Below are 20,499 nucleotides of genomic sequence, written 5' to 3'. Positions count from 1 at the left end.
GGAGCAAGGAGGTGGGGGCCAAGGGTTAGTGTTACAAAGCTTGGGAGATTAGAAAGAAGGAAGACAGCGAAAAACATCATGAAGGAGGACTTAGAGTAAGCGATGAGAATTCACAGTAATGCAGAAATGGGGATTGACAGCAAGGAAAGTTCTAGTTTTGTGATCAAAAATGAGACTGCAGTATTGTTTCAACTGTGGGGGTGTGCTTGACTTATCTCATCAAACACTCCAACAGCCTGAAATGTAGACACAGCACTTCAAGATAAGATAACTCAGACTCCACTCATTTACATTTTCTCCACAAATCCAAAATGTGTGTTCACCCAGCAGTAGTGATGTGCGATGTAAAAATGATTTTGTTGTCTCGAGCAAACCGCAGTCGGGAATCCATGGGTTAAAACCCCATCACTGCAACAGTAGATGTAAAAACGTGCATTGTTTGTAAAAGGAATACCCCCCCGTGCCCCCATTATTGGCTTGATACAATAGAGCTGCTGACATGGAATTGCTATTTACAGTACTTTGATATGATGTGATCTGGTGTGACACATCATTGTCACCGCTCCGCTATTCACTGACAGTGTCTGTTGGCTCACAGCCTGAGCACAATGCTCTATTTATGGAAACTCTGCAATGGTCAGCGGTGACCCTGTGCATGTTTGTCGGTGTGTGTCTGTGAATGGGGTCTGTGCATTTGCGCACCCGAGGCTGTGTCAGACAGGAAGATGGAGACTGCGTGTGGGGACGTAAATGTGTTTACACTGTCAAATTGTGGGGACTTGTCTTCCTTATGGGGACAAATTGAGTCTCCAGAAAATGAATGCAGGTCTAGTGTGTGTATGAGTGCGTGCACGTCTGTGTGCGTGTGTTTGTATCTGATAGCAAAGGACTGATGCAACGCATTCCCATGTGTTACACAGTTTAACGACAATGACATGTCTCCACGCGTGTGTGTTTAAGAAACAGAGTGAGAGAGAATTATTATGCAGTGATTACTCTTGTTGTCAGCTGGGCACTTGTCAATGTTTATTTATGAACGTGTGTGTGTGTGTGTGTGTGTGTGTGTGTGTGTGTGTGTGAGAGAGAGAGAAACTGAGCGGGTGTATTCCCTTCTTGCAGCCCTTGTCTGTTTGTTTTAGTGCATTGCTCTGTGTGTTGGATACATATAGTTTATGTATGACTCTACAGAGGGATACCTGCTTTACATGGAAATTGAGGCACTTGCAGTCTACGCGTGTGAATGTGTGGGAAGTCTTGACCATAGGATTCAATTCAGAGAGGGGATCCCATACACACTTAAGTGCCCAGTTTACAACACGGTGCACTTGGGGATTTCTATGGTGTAAACTGGTTGTCTGCTCTGCTGTGTGTACGCCTGTTCTTACTGTTCTGCTTGCTAAGCAGCACACGCCCATTATCCTCCACTTCAGGTCAGTTGAGGGTGAATGAAAGACACTTATGAAACAAAAGTAAATTGTTATTGAAATGCAGGCATTGGGATGCGTTTCACTGTATTTGATATGTGTGTAAGTGTTGCGTCACTGTTCAGAGAGGGAGAGAATGCTTCAGCACCACGGACAGAGGCACACAGATGCATTAGGTTTGGAAGTTTCAGCACCATGGAGAGAGACAGTGAGTGTGATCGGTGCTGCTGTGTACACATAGTGCAGACTTTCTACTACTGAATTTCGCTCATGAGTAAATGGAAGTTTAAACTTTGACAAGTCGACTAGTCTAAAAGAAAAAAAACAACAACATACCTCTTTTTAACCAGAAACAGCCACCATATCGCGCTCACCAAAGCCACCAGACTCCATTGACAAAAACAGTAATTTTATCATCGTAAAACACACTCAAAATTAAAACTCACTAAAACCTTCTTGGTTTGTCTTTCACTGTTCCAACAGTCACCACTTACTCCGATTTGGTCGCATTAAAGCCGTGACTTAGCGAATCGGGAGAGGGCCGAGGAGAGCAGACATCAAAGAAGCAGCCACGGAAAAGACCGTGCAGAGCCAGAATATTTTCACATCTAACTCAGGAGTTAATTTCACTGGACATTACGGCCAGAGAGATTTGAATATATTAGACTTCAACAGATTTTCCCATTAAGACGTAACTAAATAATGGATAAGAGAAACCCTGTTGTGCATTATGAACACATTGTCCTGTAACTTTAATGTGTACACTAATAAAATAATTATAATTTTAACCAACTACTATTTCTGGACTAGCCATGGTAGCCGCATTGAATCGACTTGTTGACTAATTATCCACATCCTTTCTTGCATCCAGATGCAAGGAATGCACAGTGAATGAGCATATTTCATGACGTGACATTTTTAAAAATACCCTCTGCTGACAGAAAGAGTGTTTACGTGGCAACTTAGCAGCTTCTTCACGCAACCATGTATTGCTTTGTAAATAGTGAATATCAGTGTTTATTTTTTACGGTGCATGTAAATGCATCTTAAGTTAATGAGACAGTAAGGGAAGTTAATGAAGGATGAAAACATTTTGTCCGTTTTATGGCTGTTGTGTGCCCTCTCTGACAGAGTGGGACAGGAATGGAGAGAGCCAGTCAGTCCTTTTTTTGTCCTTTGTTATAAATCTGTGTTCTACATCAGGCGTGGAAAAAGGGACAAAGGAGAGAAAAAAAAAAAAATGAAGTCGCAATGAGGGATAGATAAAGAAAGATAAAAGAATGGGTTAGTAACTGGGTGACTCAGGGGTGGAGACTGAGGGAGAGAGGGAGGACAGTGAGGGTGTGAGAGGCACAGTCACAGGGTGAACAAGGGATTTAAAAAAAGAGAAAGGAAGGAGGAGAGAGAGAGACAGATAGGAGGACACACTCTATTGGCTCTCAGCACGGCCCAGGGGTAATTTCCTCTCCACATGAGAAATGCATGCTGGGATATGGAATTACCTCCAAGGGAGGGTAATGATGCATTGCCAGAACGTTGGCCCTGAGGCACAGCTGTGTGTACGTGTGTGTGCGTCTGTGTGTGTGTGCGTGCATCTGTGCCCTGGCCATCATCCCTGCCTGTTCTGGGTAAATTGCCCATTGTAGTTATTTTCCTTTTCTGCGGTGGCCTATCTGTTTGTGCGTGTGTGTATGTGTGTGTGACCTTGGAATGATAACAACCCTGTGTGTCTGCCTTCTTCTCGGCTGCGGTGAGCTTCACCCTAAATCTGAGGCCTGGGAGATAGAAGGTGAAGCGTATTAGGTGGGTGGCCGTTGGATAGAGGCACACTTACACACACATTAAAATGTAAGTGTTTAGATAACTGGGAAAAATTGCCGCACAGATGAGACTCGCACATACACATAAAGTAGAGGCTCAGGCTAATAATTAGATATTTGCCTCTCAGGCAGTGAGAAATCAGAATAGACAGCGTGGACTGTTCACTGTTTCAGTTTTTGTCATTATACATTTGTGTGTGTGTGTGTGTGTGTGTGTGTGTGTGTGTGTGTGTGTGTGTGTGTGCGTGCACCCACCCTCTAATCTGTGCAGTGGCTAATTAATCTGTCATGTCCTTTTGATCCAATCATTACATTATTGTTTTTTATGGTAATTGCTGCCACTAACATTTCGTCGATTAACATCCATCAAACCTTTCACACACACGCAGGAACGAGCATGCACGTGCAAACGCACCTATTCAGCACCACAGACTAATCTATAGGCTCGGCAAGAAAGGTTCTAATATGATTTTTCAGCTGCTTCATGCTCAACAAAAGTATGGCAATAGATGCTTCCCATCTCTCCTCCTCCTCCCACCAACTCTCTGCTGCTCCGTCTCCTGACACTGGCGGCATTTGGGAGGGATTATGGGAAAATGTCACACCAGCAGAATTATTGTATATCTTCTCTCTTCCCCACGCCTCGTTTCACCTCACCTCTCCTCTAGCTCATACTTGAGAACTCAGGCTAACCATGCTCTCTCTATCTAGAGTCTTAAGGCTGCACTGATAGAAACTAAGCAGAGCTCTATCTGTACGTTCTGATGAGTCAATATTCCAGGTGAAACACATTTTCTCTATATGGATCTCTGGGCACTGGTCAGTGTGAGACTACATTTAACATGAATGCTGGCAGATTTCTGTTACATGTGTAGCACAGAGCTATCAGTAGAACGGCCCTCGTGAGACGGCGCTAGCAAGGTTTTATTTTCCCTTGGACTTCAGCGCAGTCTCGCATGAACTCAACACTATCGACCTTCCACTCAGAGAAATGTATCTTGTCCTTAATTACCTCTTTTATTAACATCCACCGCAGACATTAATGTCAAGCAGTTGTACATCTTGCATGCCACTGCTATCTTTGAGCAAGGCTCAGTCTTCCATGGGGCCGCAGATGTTAAGGTCAGTGAGTTGTATATCTCCTGTGCAGGAGGGGGATCTTGACCTTTCAGCTGAGTTGCTTGGAGGAAATCAAGCGGTGAATGCTTGTTATTGGACCCAGCGGGACTCGGTAATGACCAGAGAGCTCAAATAAAGCAGAAATTGGGAGAACAGGAGTACAGAATGTAAGATTAGGAAAGCAGCTGGATACATGGAAATAGTGGAACATGTTAATTTAGTAAAAATGTAACTTGCAAAAGCAAAGTTACATTCGTTGTAGAAGTGTAGGAGGAGAAGCCCTTCCAAGCTTGTCATAGTTGTGCTCATTTGAAATTCTAATTGCAAACATTTCTTGTCATAGGTCATCACATTTAGTCATGCTGCCATGTCAGTATCAGTCAGCTGCAGAGCTACAAGAGCACCTCCATATTACAGTCATGTCTGAGAAGCCTGCTGACAAACTCCAATATTGTTTGAATATTACCAACATTGGTCTTAATCTAAATTTGTTTTTGGCACACTCATTAAAGTGCGTGCGGAACATTATGAAAGGATAAAGCAGCAGCTAACTGAGCAAGCGAGGATTTTAAAGAAGCAGTTGCAAACAGAGATGTGTGCTATTTTTAAGTCTAAGTATGCTAAACTTTCTTTTTTATCAGCCACATATGCTCCTTTTGACCTTTTTGCCTCTTTGTAAGTTACTGCTCTAATTTTATCTCCATGAGATTTCTCTTCACGTCTTGGCTGAGAGAGAAGACCTCTCAAACGCTATTTTGACACATGTAATACTTAAGTTCTCCAGCAAGGTCCCTAAAAAAAAACAACAAAAAAAAAAAGCAGATGTCAATATTGGTGTAGAATGGAGAGGGAAAAACACAGACTGTAAGAAAAGCTCCATAAGCATTAAGCTAAATATGGTTCAGTCTGCTGGGGCAGTGCTGTGGGCTTGTGACGAGAAGGTCATTGCTTTGACCCCCACGCTGTCAGGAAAAATCTGGAGAGAGAAGAGAGAAACAGCAGCACTTGAACCACCCTCCTTACCACCCACCACTGTAGTGCCCTTGAGCAAAGGCCCTTAACCCCCTCAACTGTACCAGTGGAGCTCCTCAGTTCCCAGTGGATCAGACTGTGTTCCTGGAAAAGCATTCGCATCCACTGAATCCATAAATAAAGCCAAATTAAGTAATTGATGGCCCCGTGTTGATGGTAGCCATTGTCAAGACACCCCACAGTAGTTATTTTCTATCAGGAGGAACACTGCTATCTACTGTGTAAAAATAGGTGTTTGGCTGTCTCATTGTTCATTTCATTTTTTATTTTCACACCGGGAAACACTCCGATTTTCATCATAGACCACCTGCACGATCTGCAGAGTCAATCCAAATGTTTTCATTGAGTCATGACAAAATAACTCCGATGCATCCTTGGGGTGCTGACTCGATTTAGAAACACTCTCCATCATGCATCCATTGCTCTCTCTCTCTCTCTCTCTCTCTCTCTCTCTCTCTCTCTCTCTCCCCTCATCACACTCCTGCAGGTACAGAAGGCTCGGCACTGATGATGGGTTAGGAGGTGTAAGCATTCATCCAGCACCCAAAGTGCTTTCTCCCGCCCTCTCAGTCTAAACACAGTTCTCCTACACTTCCCCATTGTCCTTTGTGTCTATTAATGCAGCCAGTCTATCCCCTTTTTTAATGCCTTCCACTCTCTCCCTCACACTCTCTCTTTGCAGCTCTCTCCCCCATAATCACCCCCCCCCCCCCTTTTTTTTTTTTCGCCACAGGCCATGAAGTGGTTCCTGAGGCTCTACTCACCACGCTGACGAAAGTCCTGTGTACATGTTTGCATCTGAGTGCGCCTTTCTGTCTGCGCTTATGTGTGTGCATGTGCTTTCACCTCATAATATCAACAAAGGCTGTCCTGTCAGGAAGAGAGATGCTTCATTCTGAACATGACTCAAGTGAAACACTAATCTTGGTACGATGATGACAGGAAGAGAACAAGTGGAAGACAGAGAGGGGGAAGAGGAGAAACACTTTGGAAGAGAGAGCGTGGTGAATTGAGTCACAGATGCAGACCTTTGTATGAGTCATCGGACAAGGTTGTTGGGGTTGTGTTACCCCCCCTTTGTGTGGCGATTGGCACAAACCTGCACTCATGAATGCTCCCCTGTGTACATTTTGTACCTGCTGAGTTATTATCCTGAATCCCTTCACTGATTTTGTGGTCTTGAATTGCCATTCGTCAACACAGACAACACAAACTGACCTCATCTTTTTGTCACGATAGATCATTATTATGTGCAAATCTTCATGCCAGGCCTGTGCCATGCTGCATTTAATACTGTCAGAATTAACTGTCATTTTAAGGTTGAAGGGGTACTCCTGGGTTCAGTGCAATCAATCTTAAAAACCACAATCAGGAGTCTTTCAGTGAAAATGCATTTAACAAAATGATTTTGCGCAATTTCAGCTACACATTTTTATTGTTTTATAGCCGCCACAGTGCTGTCAAACAGGCATTGTTTGAGCTAGGTTACAATTTCACCCCTCTTCCATCACGGGTTTTACTGCCATGCCAGCAATCATTTTGCAGGGATGGGTGAACGTGTGGAAAATAAACGTTTTCTCACCAAATTATACCACTTTAGAGAATGCAGTCATCTGTGTCATTGAAAGGTTGCTCAGTGAATATCAGGCAGCAAATAAACCCAAACCTCAGATCATCCTGATTAAAAAGGTGAAAAATGAACAATCATAGCTGTCACCTCAGGAAGGAGCCGTTGTTTCTACGGTTGTGTCCATATTCCTTTGAAATCTTTCGTTCCCCTCAGTGCATAGTCTGCACTCTGTCGTATTGCGTGACCCCAGCCATGTTGGAGCTGCAGCATGTGATGTTTCTATTACACAGCTCTGTTCCTTGTTCTTCACTTTCCTCCCTCCCCATCTTACTTGAAGTGGATGACTGCTTTTAGTCTCACTTAATCCGCTTTGAAGGTTGTATTTGTGTGTGTGCGCGTGTGTGAGAGACATGTCAAAATCTTTAAATGCAGCTGGCCATTTTTTGTGAGATAGTTCATTCCCTCTATGTAATCATCATCATTGATCACAGTCACATTGTCAGTCTAATCAGCCTTAATCCTGATTATCATCATCACATCCACCTTCTCCTGTTCCACCGTCATCTGCTTTCATACACTCCGATGCAGCCTAATCAGCATTATCAATGTCACGATCGCGTCGTGTTCTTCATCCTCCTAATTATTCATTTTATAACGTGTTTTGTTGTCTTATTCATATTTTATCATGACCATCTTCTTACTTTTTGTGTCATCATCTCCCTAGTCAGCATCGTTATCAGCGTGTTCTTTGTATTGTCTTGCGCAGCTTTTCGCAAATACAGTACTGCTACCACATCTCTATGCTGTGTTATTGCCCCAGTGTGAACTAATGAGAATAGCAGGTGCAGAAGCTAATCACTGGTTTATTAGTTTTTCTTCCCTCTTGCGTCATCTCACTGATTACACTATCTTTCTGTCACACACACAAACACGTACCACACAAAGCAGCACTGAAATATTAATATGCTCGCACCCAAACTCACACAGCGCCCAAGGAGAGTTTAGCCACCTCAAGGTGAAATGTTAGCTAAGTTCAGAATTACCCTGTAATGCAGAGGCAGAGGCAAATCAAAATGAATCACAGAGCCGTTTTGGGCTAGATGTAGAAGAGCTGCACAGCTGCCTGTTCTTTAGAGGAAAGGAGATGCAGGTCTGGAAAAACTTCTCCAACAGCAGACCTTGAACGTGGGAGTTTGACAATGCAAAAAGTTTATGGTGATTATTGCAAGGTATAAATGGCTGCCAAAGGGCAAATCTGCTCCCACCTATTTAAATCTCAGACATGGTTGGATTCCTGAGTGGGCCGACCAACCACAGGTTCAGGGGATGGCGGCGCTCAAAGTGCGAAGTTACTGTTCTTGTTAGAGAGCAGAAGGGTTCAGTCAAGAGTCCTTTTGAAAAGCTGAATAATTTCCCTTCTTATCACTTTAGAGATGACACAACAAAGAGTGGCACCTTCAAAGGGAATGAGCCAAGTGTATTTATATGCGTTTAAGTAATTGGGTTATTTTCTGCATTAACCTGGTTTCTCAAAGGTCATGTTAATGAGAAACCCACTTTCCATTATAGAGGCGAGGGGTTAGAAAAACCTGGTAAAAGGAGCCAGAATGACATTGACTAAGCCTGATTTCATGGCCATGTGTGTTTCTAATCTGGTGTTTTAAAGAAAAAGTGCACGACAAAGTTCTCGGTATCAGTGGGAGGCATTTTAGGCATCTGTGCCCAGTGGCCAATTAACATGATTCATCATCATGCACCCACAATCACAGACAAATACACTTAGTGATGAGATCTCCGTGATGCCCCTGCAACACATCCATAAAAATAGACTGACCTTGCACTAACAAACATTCAGACACGGCCACAGTGAAGAGGATCAATGAAAGTTCCCACTAACTGAGACTCTGAATGGAACCTGTAAGTGGAAGTTTTCAATGGGCGAACTCTCATATTCAGACACACACACCACATAAAGCGTGTGAAAACTGTCTTGGGCGATCATAGTTCAGACAGTTGACATATGCTAGTATGTGTGTGTACACTGTACAGTGTATGCCCATTTTACACTGCAGCACACTGGAAAATCCCTCTCTGCAGCTTTCTGTCTGCACCTCATCTTCTTTCCATCCACTGCTTTTTGTAGAGCTGTGCAGCTTGCCATCTTGGCCTCCACTTATCTATGGTGTTTTAGTTCTGGTTTAGCTTCCCATATACCCCTCCCTCTGACACAGCACAGAATGTGTTCAAAAAAGAAAGAAAGAGATTGGAAAAAAAAAGAACAGAAAAATGAAATAACAGAGAAAAACAAGGTGTGTGGCAAAGATCTTTTTGTAAGTGGGGCACCTCAGTGCTGAAGTAAATTTACCCTGAGTGTGTGTGGGCAGTTTGAAGGATTCACGGGTTTGCATTGGTGTGTGCTTGTGTGGGGGAAAAATACTGTCAAAGGGAGCAAAGAAAGTGTGTGTGTGTTTGTGTGTATGTGCTTCTGAGTATACATGTTATCTGCCCCTCTTGTTTAATGTCAAGGCACAGGTCTCTGACCTCGATAGTAAATGTCTCCTCTGTAATGTGAATCTGACAGTGGATGAATGTATTACATGCATGTGCATACACACACACACATACACACGTATACACATGCATACAGCTGTAGACAGTGCTAATATCCAGCTTGACCTTATCAGTGTGATGTTCACATGGCAGAATAATTCTGGATAATTTGTGGTTGCGTGATGCACGCGGACACACAAAATGACCTTCAGTTGGGATGAAGCATGAAGGTGCATTTGTTGGTCATGCACACACACACACACACACACACACACACACACACACACACACACACATACACACACACATGCATGGGCTAGCATCCTCATTAGCATCATCACAGTAAAAATAGCTCACCTTTCTTCATTCAGAGGCCAGAGCAGACTAGTTGACATGATTGCATCTCGGCTCGCAAATCAAGAGACAATGGGGCAGTAATTTTTGAGAAAGCTCTCCTTCATCCACCAGTTTAATCTTCTGCTTGTACTATGATTGGCTGAGTGTAGTGGATGGGCATTTGATTGGTCAATTTGTTCACTTGTGTTGCATCACTGCCGAAGTTAGAGTGGTTCTTCTCAATCTTATCTGACATTATTGCAATGCATTCTGCTGATGGTGGTTCACTGATGTCAGTTCTCTCATCAGTCTGTGCAAAAACCAGCCCCAGCCTAAAGAGGACTGGTACTCCTCAGCTTTAAATCAAGCTACGAAGTGTTCTTCACACACCTAATCTTTAATCAGTTCTACTGGTACTGTTCTGACCTTTGAGGAGGGGAAAGAGACAAAACAAATTACCCATTGGGATCAGTAAATTGGTATTATTAATGTAAACTCTACTAATAATACTGCATATCTATATGTCTTCTGCAGGACCACGTTATCGTGAGTGGAGCATAAGCTGCAGTTTCCTGTTGAGGCCCACCAATCTTCTACTTTTCTATGATTGTGTGGATTTGGAGTGATGCAAACCATGAAAACCATTATAATCAGCCAACATCTCTCCTGTGTTGAGCTGTATCAGAAAGGAACAGACCTCTTTGTAGCAATATACAGTAACACAAAAGTATAGTTTTCAACCTACGTTTCTCTATCTACTCGTTTTACACTGTATCTCTTGCTACAACCAAATTGTTTTTTGATTGAATAGATGTTCTGTGGGAACCAGGTTCTGCCTTACTCTTGCTTTGGATACAATAGAATACACAGCTCAATCTTAATGAGGGTGTTGTGTGATACACTGTAATGGTCTAGGTCACCTCAGCTTCTATTGGCCCGTCTAATGAATGTTTGACTGAGTGTATGTTTCACTGGCCTATTGTTTGGCTGTGTAAACATCCAGTAATTGCACTGTGTAACAGGGGAATAGTGCCACTGGGCTGAAAATTACCGATCAGCAAATGTAGGATAATAGCTGTGTGAATATGTGTGCATTTTTGCTTCTTTGTAGATAGGAGAGTGTATGTGTGTCTTCAATGCACATGCACGATGCAAGGTTGTGTGCTTGTGTGGGCACATGCTTGTGTGTGCTTTATTGAACGTAGACATGCATGTGAGTGTGCGCGTCTTTGCTAAACTGCAGTGTGTGTGTATATTCAGTATGCTGTGTATGTACATGCGCGCACACCCTTCTCTGAGTGTGTTTGTAAATGAACACCTGTCTGTCAGCTTAATGCCCTATTCGATTAGGGCTCCGATTCTGTGTGTTCAGCTAATTGCAAGGACTAGTGCCGGCGTTTGTGTTTTCCTTACCCTGGCAAATCGCTCCATGGCCCTGCACACTAATGTTCCCCTTCACCAACCCCACCCATGCCAGCCTCACACGTGCACACACACGCACACACACACGCACGCACGCACACACACACACACTCACGCACACTGTCTGAAACAACTTTTCTACATTTTAATTTTCAAGTAGACACATTTATCCAGAGCAAATTATCAAAAGGGCAACGAGTAGAAAAAGCCAGCGTTCATAAACTGCTGTAAATTGGTGGAAAGTGTTTGGCCAGTAGAGCAATGATAGAGTGAAAGAACAGAGCAAATCCAAAGGAACACTCAAAGATAAAAAGCACCACCTCCCCTTCCTTCTGTACGTGAATTCTGCTTTGGATTTGACACTTTTTGCATAATCACTCCTCCTACTAACTCAGCACTTGTACAAGAATTATGGATGAAGTGCACTTTCCTACTTGAAAATCACACAATTAAAAGACAAAGATTTTACTAGTCTAAAGATTTTTTTTGATCTCGTCAAAGACATTTTTTGATGCTCAGTGAAGAACCATAATTTCTTTGCCAATCACTTTGAATAGCTTGTCATCAATAATTGGAAGTCTACTTAGTCTTTGCATTAATAAATGCAAAGAACAAGTATCTTAATTTCGATCATCCATGCAGTTTATGGTACGATATGCAATAATGATAGTAATTACAGTTCTGTAGATAGTTTAACAATAATGTAAAGTCAAATTATATTAGAACTGCTCAACTTCTCTCTGAGCTTGCTAGTGACATACAGTACATTTCATCACCAGCTCTTCCCCCCCATCATCTCTCTCTCCGTCGCGTTCGCGTCTCATTCAACACCTCTCATTCTTCTCACTCCGTCCTTTGTTCGCTTTTATTCAACCCTCTGAGCCTCCTATTCCCAGCTGGACGATGCCATAGAGAAAGCGTATTGATTTTTCTCCTCGTCTGTGTGGTTGCTGCACGGGCTTCGGGTGGAAAAACTCCAGACTCGCCTTGAGAAAGAGAGAGTAAGAGAGTGACTGGAAAGCAGGGACGGAGGTGTGTGCAGACAAAAGGAGGTAAAGAAGAAGGAGAAGAAGCCACATGTGGCCACTGAAGACATGAAGAGGGAACTCTTCCTCTGTCCATTCCATTCATCATTTATCTCCTTTTCCCTTTCTTGCAGCACATTCTTTTGCTGTTATTCTCGGTTTTCTACTCTCCTCCGCTTCTCTTCTGTTTTTCTCTGTAAGAGTTACCTCCGTGTGGAATAAATACTTCCAGCTTATGTTTCTATTTCCATGGAGAGAGGTGATCTGTGATTACGGGAGTCATTTCCATTTGCCTATCAGTAACTGGGGAGTAGTAGGTAAGGAGGAGGAGGGAGGTGACAAGAGTTGATGTGTTTTCACTGCAGCTGACTCACCACAGATTTCTTTTTTTTGTCCACTGTTTATTTCTGGATGGGTTTCATCCCGGGCTCCATCCACCCATCTCTATCTATCCATTTGTCTGCCCAGCTATTACGAGCATCACCCTCTCTCTTCCCCACCTTTCATTGATCCCCTTTTCTGTGGCAGGGATTTGTGTTCGGTTCTTCCAGCTGCAGCAGAGCACCACACAGAGACATTTTTAGCAGAAGAGAGTGGCATGTGCAGAACATGCAACTCTGCTCAAGGCCATGAGAGCCTAGAAGATATCTATTAATACGTCAATAATATCATAGATGAATAGTAGTAGATCTGATGCCCAAAATCGACATAAGAAACTATCCGTATGCATCTGTTTGTCAGGTCTCAGCTGATCTCGCTGCACATGTCTATAAGAGCCAAAGACAAACTTCAACTTCCCTTTCAAGCATTGGTCAGCATCAACAGCATCAGCAGAGTTGTTTTTTTTCCTGGATAGCATCTTAATTAAGTTGTGCTTTTAATTAAAGAGACTCTGGACTTCACTTTGAGTCAATGTTTGTGCACCCTAACCTGCATCTTATTCTGACTGCTGTTTATTGGTGGAATTGCTATTGACTCTCCCTTCACCAATGAGCTCTACCTGAGCATGCATACAGGAGCATTTGCAGACACATGAGCATACATACTTGTGAACAGATGCACAGATGAACTGATGTGTGGGAATAATAGTACACGTTGGGTGTGCTTTATAAAGAAGTCCAATATTTACTCACATCCATACCTCTCTTACACGTACTGTAAACTCAAGCGTTGACCCTTTGTCCCACCCCCTTAGATTACTGACATCCAGAGGCAGAAAATCAAAAAAGAGGGCTATCAGTGAGAATGAAAAGGTATGATAGAACGTGTTTATTTGGGAAAGAGAAGGTGCATACAGTAAGAGAAAAACAGACAGAGAGGTAGTGGAAAAGGGTGAGTGTGGACTGCTAGAATGATTTGATAGCCAATATTTGAAAAGTGTGTCATTTGCTCCTCTGTCAAAGTCAAACTCTTATTCAGCTCCTCAGAGTAACACAAGAAATTTGATCATCAAGGCAGTAAATTACCTAAATTGCATTTTCTCTCTTTCTGCTGTTCTTCCTGATTTTTTTCTCCCTGTTCTCCCTCCCTCCCTCCCTCCCTCTCTCTCTCCCCCCCTCCCACACTGCCTCTTTCTGTCTCACTTTCTCTCTCTCTCATAGTGATGAAGATTGATGTTCAGGTCCTAATTAGCATCTGCTTTGGTATGCACACTGCCAGTCTGTCCATCCCTGACCCTCCAATCAGTTAACAGACATGACAGGCCTTGTCCAATCAGATTAAGGCCAGCAGGACAGGCTTCCTGTGTGGAGTTGTCACTCCAGATGTATTGTGGGCCCTGCTGATGGATGTGATTCAGACTGGGAGACCCCAATCATGCACACTTGAGTTGTATATGCAATCAAATGAGGTTGTGAAGATGGAGAATAAGATCAGATACATTACAACACCACAGTGGGTTGTAAATCTTGGATGTTGCAACTGAACAGTCTTATTGGTCCCATTAAAACCACCAACGTTTTCAGTGCTGGTTTGTTTTGCTGCACCTTTGGTAACCGGTGTCATGGCAACTGTGGTTCAATAATGTAACAGACAAAGAACAACTTGTGGATGTTTACAGCGTTGCCAAACATGTCACCATGTTGTTTCAATAAATGAGACTGAAGCAGTTAGTCACCAGTGCTGCCCGACACAGTGACACTGAACTCAAATGCTGTCTTTTGCATTGCTGTACATTAACTGTGTGCATACATGGGCTTTTGTCTTCCACATCATGTCTGCTGTTAATCTTTTGTGTTTGGCTTTGCAAGTCAGTGTTGAAAACTAGGTCTGATATAGGTGAGGTAGATTGTAACTTGAAATATTTATGTATTTGCATTGACATCAAAGGTCAGGGTCGGCCACAAAATGACTTTTCAGAAGCTGTTGTGCACTTCTGCAGTGTAACTCCAAACCTAAATCTATGTAAAGCCTGACAGTAAATATGAATATGTAATCCAGGTCTGGGGACAGGTATAGATGTATAATTCAGACTTCCCCTCAGCTGCCTGTCTGTGCCGTTTGACTCTTCATGAAGGCAAGACACTAAATTTCATAACCCAGTCGCACTCATTTTTTAGCATTGTCGTTATTTATCATATTCTCCATTACATAATTCATCCCTCCACACCTTGCCTCTGCCATTTCATCCGCTTGGGTTCAGGGATACGGCGAACATGACAATGAATGATTCAACAAGAGGAAGATGTATTGCTGTCACTCATGTCTCTCCCTCCAGCTTCAGCCTTCCTCTAACCAGGTAGAGGAACTGGAATTATTCACCGCACCGATCACCAATCTGTGTGTGTCTGTGTGTATATAATTAGTGACTTTTCACATTAGATGAGCATTATTTTGTGTCACCACATGTATCCGTGTGTGTGTACTTTACATCGGTGGTCATGGGATTTCAGCTGTCTCATGAGACCTGATCATGAAAAGAGGGAGATGTGAGGAGAAATTTTATGAAAAGAAAGAAAGCCTTTGATAATGCTTGCATTTTCATGTTTTACTCTTCTATCATGTTTCTCTTCCCTCCTTTGCGTGCATGTGTGTGTGTGTGTGTGTATGTGTGCGTGCGCGGGCCTGCATCAAAGCCCTACCATCACACAGCGGTCTTTTCTTATGTCCCAGTTATATCACTCTGTCTCTGCCTCTACCTTCCCTCACTCCCTCCCCCATCAACCCCCTTGCCACCTGCCTTTATTCTCAGTATGTCAGACTGTGCTCCTGCCATACCTAGTGTCTCCACTGAAAGTATTTCGCTGCATCACGCCTCCGCATGCCTCAAGAAATGGCAAAATAACCCGTCTTACCAGGAACACTGAGCTCTGTGCGGCAACGCTGCCACCTAATTTATTCTCATACGCGCCGTTGTGTCGTATCAGGAACATGTAGCTCAGGTTTAAAAAAGGCAAGTCAACAAATTGTTCTGTGCGGTATTTATTACCGCACGAGGCATAAAATGATAGAGTGACAAAGAATATGGCACGTAAATGGCAGCATATTGTGTTGCAGATTCCTCAAAAGCTGTGTGGGTATTTAGTGTGAACCCTGCAGTTTTGTTGGCATTGCCTCTTTGATCAGATCTCCTTTTCGCGGGCTCCTCTTCCCTTTCAGCACGCATCCTGCTGTTTGACGTCACCGGCTTGTCACCTAGTGGTGCATCTACCGAGGCTGCAGCTCTCATTAGCACCTGTGTTGACATGACTGGCATCTCATCTGAAGGTTGTTTTCCTCTTTCTCTACCCCCTTTTTTTTTTTTTTTTTTTTTTCCATCTCCTACCAGCTTCCTCTCGCGCATTATGCCCACAGTTGCCTTCGAATGCTCTGGTTTTTCCCCTTTAACTCTCCTTCCTCATTCTCATTCTCCCTCTGTGTTTCACTCTGTCTCACTCTGTTTCTCTCCCTACCAGGGCTTTTTAATTAATGGCGAGCCATGATGCTTATCTTATCAGCAGATCACTCTGCTTTCTATTAACTACACTGACAGAGCTGGGAGGCTGCGGGCGATGGATGACACACACACACACACACACACACACACACACACACACACACACACACACACACACACACACACACACACAAGCTCAAGCTAACACATACATGCACAGTCATGCACATTAACACATCATCAAGTACGTACGTATGCTGAAGTACAGACAGACGAATATGAAAACACTTGGAAATGCGTGCGCGCACACACACATGCACACACACACTGAGATGTAAACGCACACAGGAGCAAACTGAGACAACTGTGTCCACATAAACACACATCATGATCCTATCTTAATCTTGCTACACACTCTCTCTCACACACACACACACACACACACACACATATACACACACACACACAAACAAACAAACTGCCCTGATGGTATCTGGCTGTGTGATTTAAGGAGTGTTGTTTGAGGGTCTCTCCTCCTAAATCCCCTAAATGCCTTGGGAATCCCTCCCTCTTCCTCCCTCTCTCTATCTCTCCTCACCCTCCCTCCTTCAGTCCTGCTTTATGGCTGAATGAACACTTATCATTCAGCAGATAAAGAGCCGTCCACGCTGGAGCTTGCTTTATCTTTGAGAGCCATGTTTACTCCCCGTGAATGCTCTGCTTTTCACAGATGTTTCATAGACCGCATTCGCTTGATCTGACAGAGATGAGAGCGCTGTGTCGAGGCTTCATTTTCTGCTGCAAAAACTTCAGACACACACACACTCAGTCCTCTACCCCATCAATTTTCACTCTCCAGGCAGGTCAATTGTCCCATATTTACCACATTTTCATGTTTGGGGAGGCTGAGCTAGGAGGCAAAATAAATCAACGTTTTTCACGATAGCTTGATGGGGATTACAGTGAGCCGCGTTTTGGCACAGAACAGTGAGCATGAAGGCAGAAACAACAAAATCAATCCTCAAACACCACAATCAATGGGAGCCGCAAAATTTCAACATAGGTTTTCTTCGGATCTCATTGAGAGTTGACAGTTTTCTGAAAGCAGCGAGAGAAAGAGAGAGCCGAGGAAGTAACAGAGAAACAGTTTACAGAGTGGTTATTGGAGAAAATATTACAGTGGATTGTGGAGACGCACAGTCGCCCACACTTTGTCGCACACTCATAATTTCCTCATTTGGGGGACTGGAGCAAAACAATTATCAGCAAGGGATAATACAATAAAGGAGACCATTTCCTGGGTATTACCAAGGGAGAAAGCATTTATTTCACTTTGTCCAGTGCGCTCATAGGAGTGTAAACTCCTAATGGTAGAAAGTATAGAACATAACTCACACCACTCACACTGCAGACAGCATGCGCACACGAGGAATGCTGCATCGTGCAATTCCTCAAACTTTTTAGCTCCTTTTCTAAGTTAACCCAAAACTATTTCCAGGCTTGTGTCGTGGTTGTACTGAAATTCTCTATGTGTTACACTATATCTAGATGATCCAGATGGCCTTCAGCTTGCCCTTCACCACAGTCATCTCTGGGATTCTTGTTATTGTCAACCACTTTGGTTCTCAACAATCATCTCGATGTTTGGGGGGGTTTTCGCATCGCACTTTGTGCTCCACATAAAAACCACATGCCAGTCAAACTGTGCAGACAATAACATGATGTGTTTTTGTCCTTGGATCTCAGGGGGGCTTTTGTAAGTGACACTTGTCTTTTTCAGACGTAGCAGCCACCATTTTCAAACACAGCTGTAAAGCTCCTGTAAACACACTGTTTGTTGAATCATCTGGCCATAGGGGGTTTAAAGACATTCAGTGAATCACGGTGTTGTTCTTCAAGGAATACCCAACAAGTTATGTGCAAATCAAGGTAAAGCCAGACTTTAACATGTTTATTTGTTAAAGTGTTCATGGATGCCTGCTTAACCTGCTGGCCTCATCTTCACATACTGTCATTTCCTGTGTCTGGGACAATGACAGTGTTTTGACAAATTGGGCATTCAGTGTATGATTTGCATTGTTTCTGTACCACTGTGTTGCTTAACTTTTAAAGCTCTTTCTTATAAGACAACAGAACAAAGTGGATTTTGACATTTAAATCTCTGTTATTCATACTCTGTCTTTTTATCTGTCTGTCTTTCTCTGCGTAAATTGTGTATATGTAAGCGTGTGTGAATGTGGGCATGAATGTGTGAATATGGGCACGCTGGGAAGAGCGTCTCTGATTTTATTGGACTACTTTCAGGTAATCTCCTGTGTTCTGGCCAGATGCTTTGTTCGAGTGCTGCAGGAATCAAAGCGTCTCTGTCTGTCTGTGTCCCCGCAGAGAGTTTGGGTGGAGAGATCCGGAGCTGCCAGAGGTGATCCAGATGTTACAGCACCAGTTCCCGTCAGTGCAGTCCAACGCTGCAGCCTACCTACAGCATCTCTGCTTTGGAGACAACAAGATCAAAGCCGAGGTTTGTGTGTGTGTTTTCAGGGTTTGTGTGAGTATTTGGTTAAGATCAGGGCTGTAGCGAAGGGAATGATTGTGACTTGGATGATGAAAGCCATGAAAAGGTATGTAAAACTCTTGTGAGTTGCAGTTTTAAAAAGTTCTGGCTGTTTTGAATTTTCCTGCAGTCGCTTTGAAGGAATAGTGCATTAACTAACCCGTTCCACTCTGATGTTCTGCATGATAAAGCTTGTTGCAATCTCCGTCCCTAAGCTGTGCCTCCCATTGAGTTGTAGCTATAGTGCCAGTGAAGTTCAATTAGTCCCAAAGTCACGGGTTTGTCTCTCAAAAGCAATTTTGAAGGGAATCCCCTTTGGAAATCTCTAATAAACCCTGTAATAAGGCTAGAGGCACTCTAAAACAATGACAGTGTTGCATGCAGATGCGCATGCGGTCACATTTAAACCCACAGATACACAAAGTCTTTTCTTCAATGCCCCCCAACACACACACACACACACACACACATATACATCCCTCTCCACCCTATATTGTTCTCAGAATCAATTTACCACTACATGCCGGTGAGGGCATTGACATTTTTTTCCTTAAGAAAGGAATTTCAGTCGAGTCAGTCAATAGCTGCTTCTGTAACCTCATTGAAAAGTGAAGCCATATTGGTAAAATGCTCATTCACACACAATTACAAAGGAGCACAAGCAAACAGGAAAAAATAATATTAACTATCCTCAAAAGCAGGCAATTAAACAATGTAAACATGGAGACAGAGCTACTTTTCATTCACACCGACCCACTTACCCACCCACACAAACAAAGACATACAGATACAAAAAGTCAGTCACACATACAAAAACATCACACTTCATTCCACTCCCACTCCCTGAGCCACCCAGCTCCGAAAGAAACCTAAGTGTTCATGTCTTTTGTAATGGGTGTAATTATTGCCTGAATGGAGGTGTCCAACAATGGAGAAAATAGCAACTGTGTATTGACAGTGGATGCTTTGGCCTGCCTTCATCAGTCTGTTTGATTGCCTTGCTCAGGGCCCAAGGCACTGCTAAACAGTATTTACACAAATTAAATCTGGAAGAGATATCAACCAACCAGAATTAACGCTTCTCATCACACCAAATAAACGCACGCATATGTACATGCACACACTGCCACATGCGGAAATGCAGCATGTGCGTTATGAAGCACTGACACACACACGCACGCACACACACAGACACACACACACGGAAATGTGCCTTCAACCGTGTGTCTTTAATTGTTTTTAATGAAAAATGAACTTGACGATCACTAAGCCAGATACAGGATATTAGTTTAGTTAGAGATCCTTTTGTGAGAATGAAGCAAGATATTGTGAATCTCAGGGTTTTGATGTGCTTTTATACTGTGATGAGAGCAATTAATTTGTTTTGTTCCAATAGTTTAGAATATAATTTATTTTAAAGCCGTGTTACCCATGGAATAAAGCAGTGAACCCCTAACTGTTACCGACAGTGTTTACTTTTTATTTTCGCCATTATAATAGTTCTTCTCCTCAATTTAGCATTTACTTTGCTCGTGTCACACTTGAGAGTGAAAACAATTCGTTTGCCTCCACCGTTTTTACTTCTGAAGTGTTTTAAAACTCAACAGCACCTTTTATTGCACGAGGTTTGATCAGCAGTAACGCCGATGTGTGTATGTTCTGTAGAGCCGTCACATTAATGATGGAGCACGTCTTGGAACATCTTGACTCTCGCTGACGTCTTCTCCTCATATCTTCTTTATGTATGTCAGTATTCATTAAATTGCGATCAAAGGA

At 43.1% G+C, this 20,499-nt stretch overlaps 1 protein-coding gene across 5 annotated transcripts in view; it reads left to right on the top strand.

Annotated features, from left to right (window-relative positions):
* ctnnd2a (catenin (cadherin-associated protein), delta 2a) overlaps positions 1-20,499 on the top strand; it is a 229,627-nt gene that overhangs the window by 139,497 nt on the left and 69,631 nt on the right. For all 5 annotated transcript variants that reach the window (XM_076761325.1, XM_076761327.1, XM_076761326.1 and 2 more), the window contains one exon: positions 18,558-18,690. In XM_076761325.1, the coding sequence (XP_076617440.1) occupies positions 18,558-18,690 (133 nt within the window). The remainder of the gene's footprint in view (positions 1-18,557; positions 18,691-20,499) is intronic.

This window comes from Chaetodon auriga, chromosome 21 (assembly GCF_051107435.1).
Source record: "Chaetodon auriga isolate fChaAug3 chromosome 21, fChaAug3.hap1, whole genome shotgun sequence".
NCBI lineage: Eukaryota > Metazoa > Chordata > Actinopteri > Chaetodontiformes > Chaetodontidae > Chaetodon > Chaetodon auriga.
This window is presented reverse-complemented; position numbering and strand designations above follow the sequence as displayed.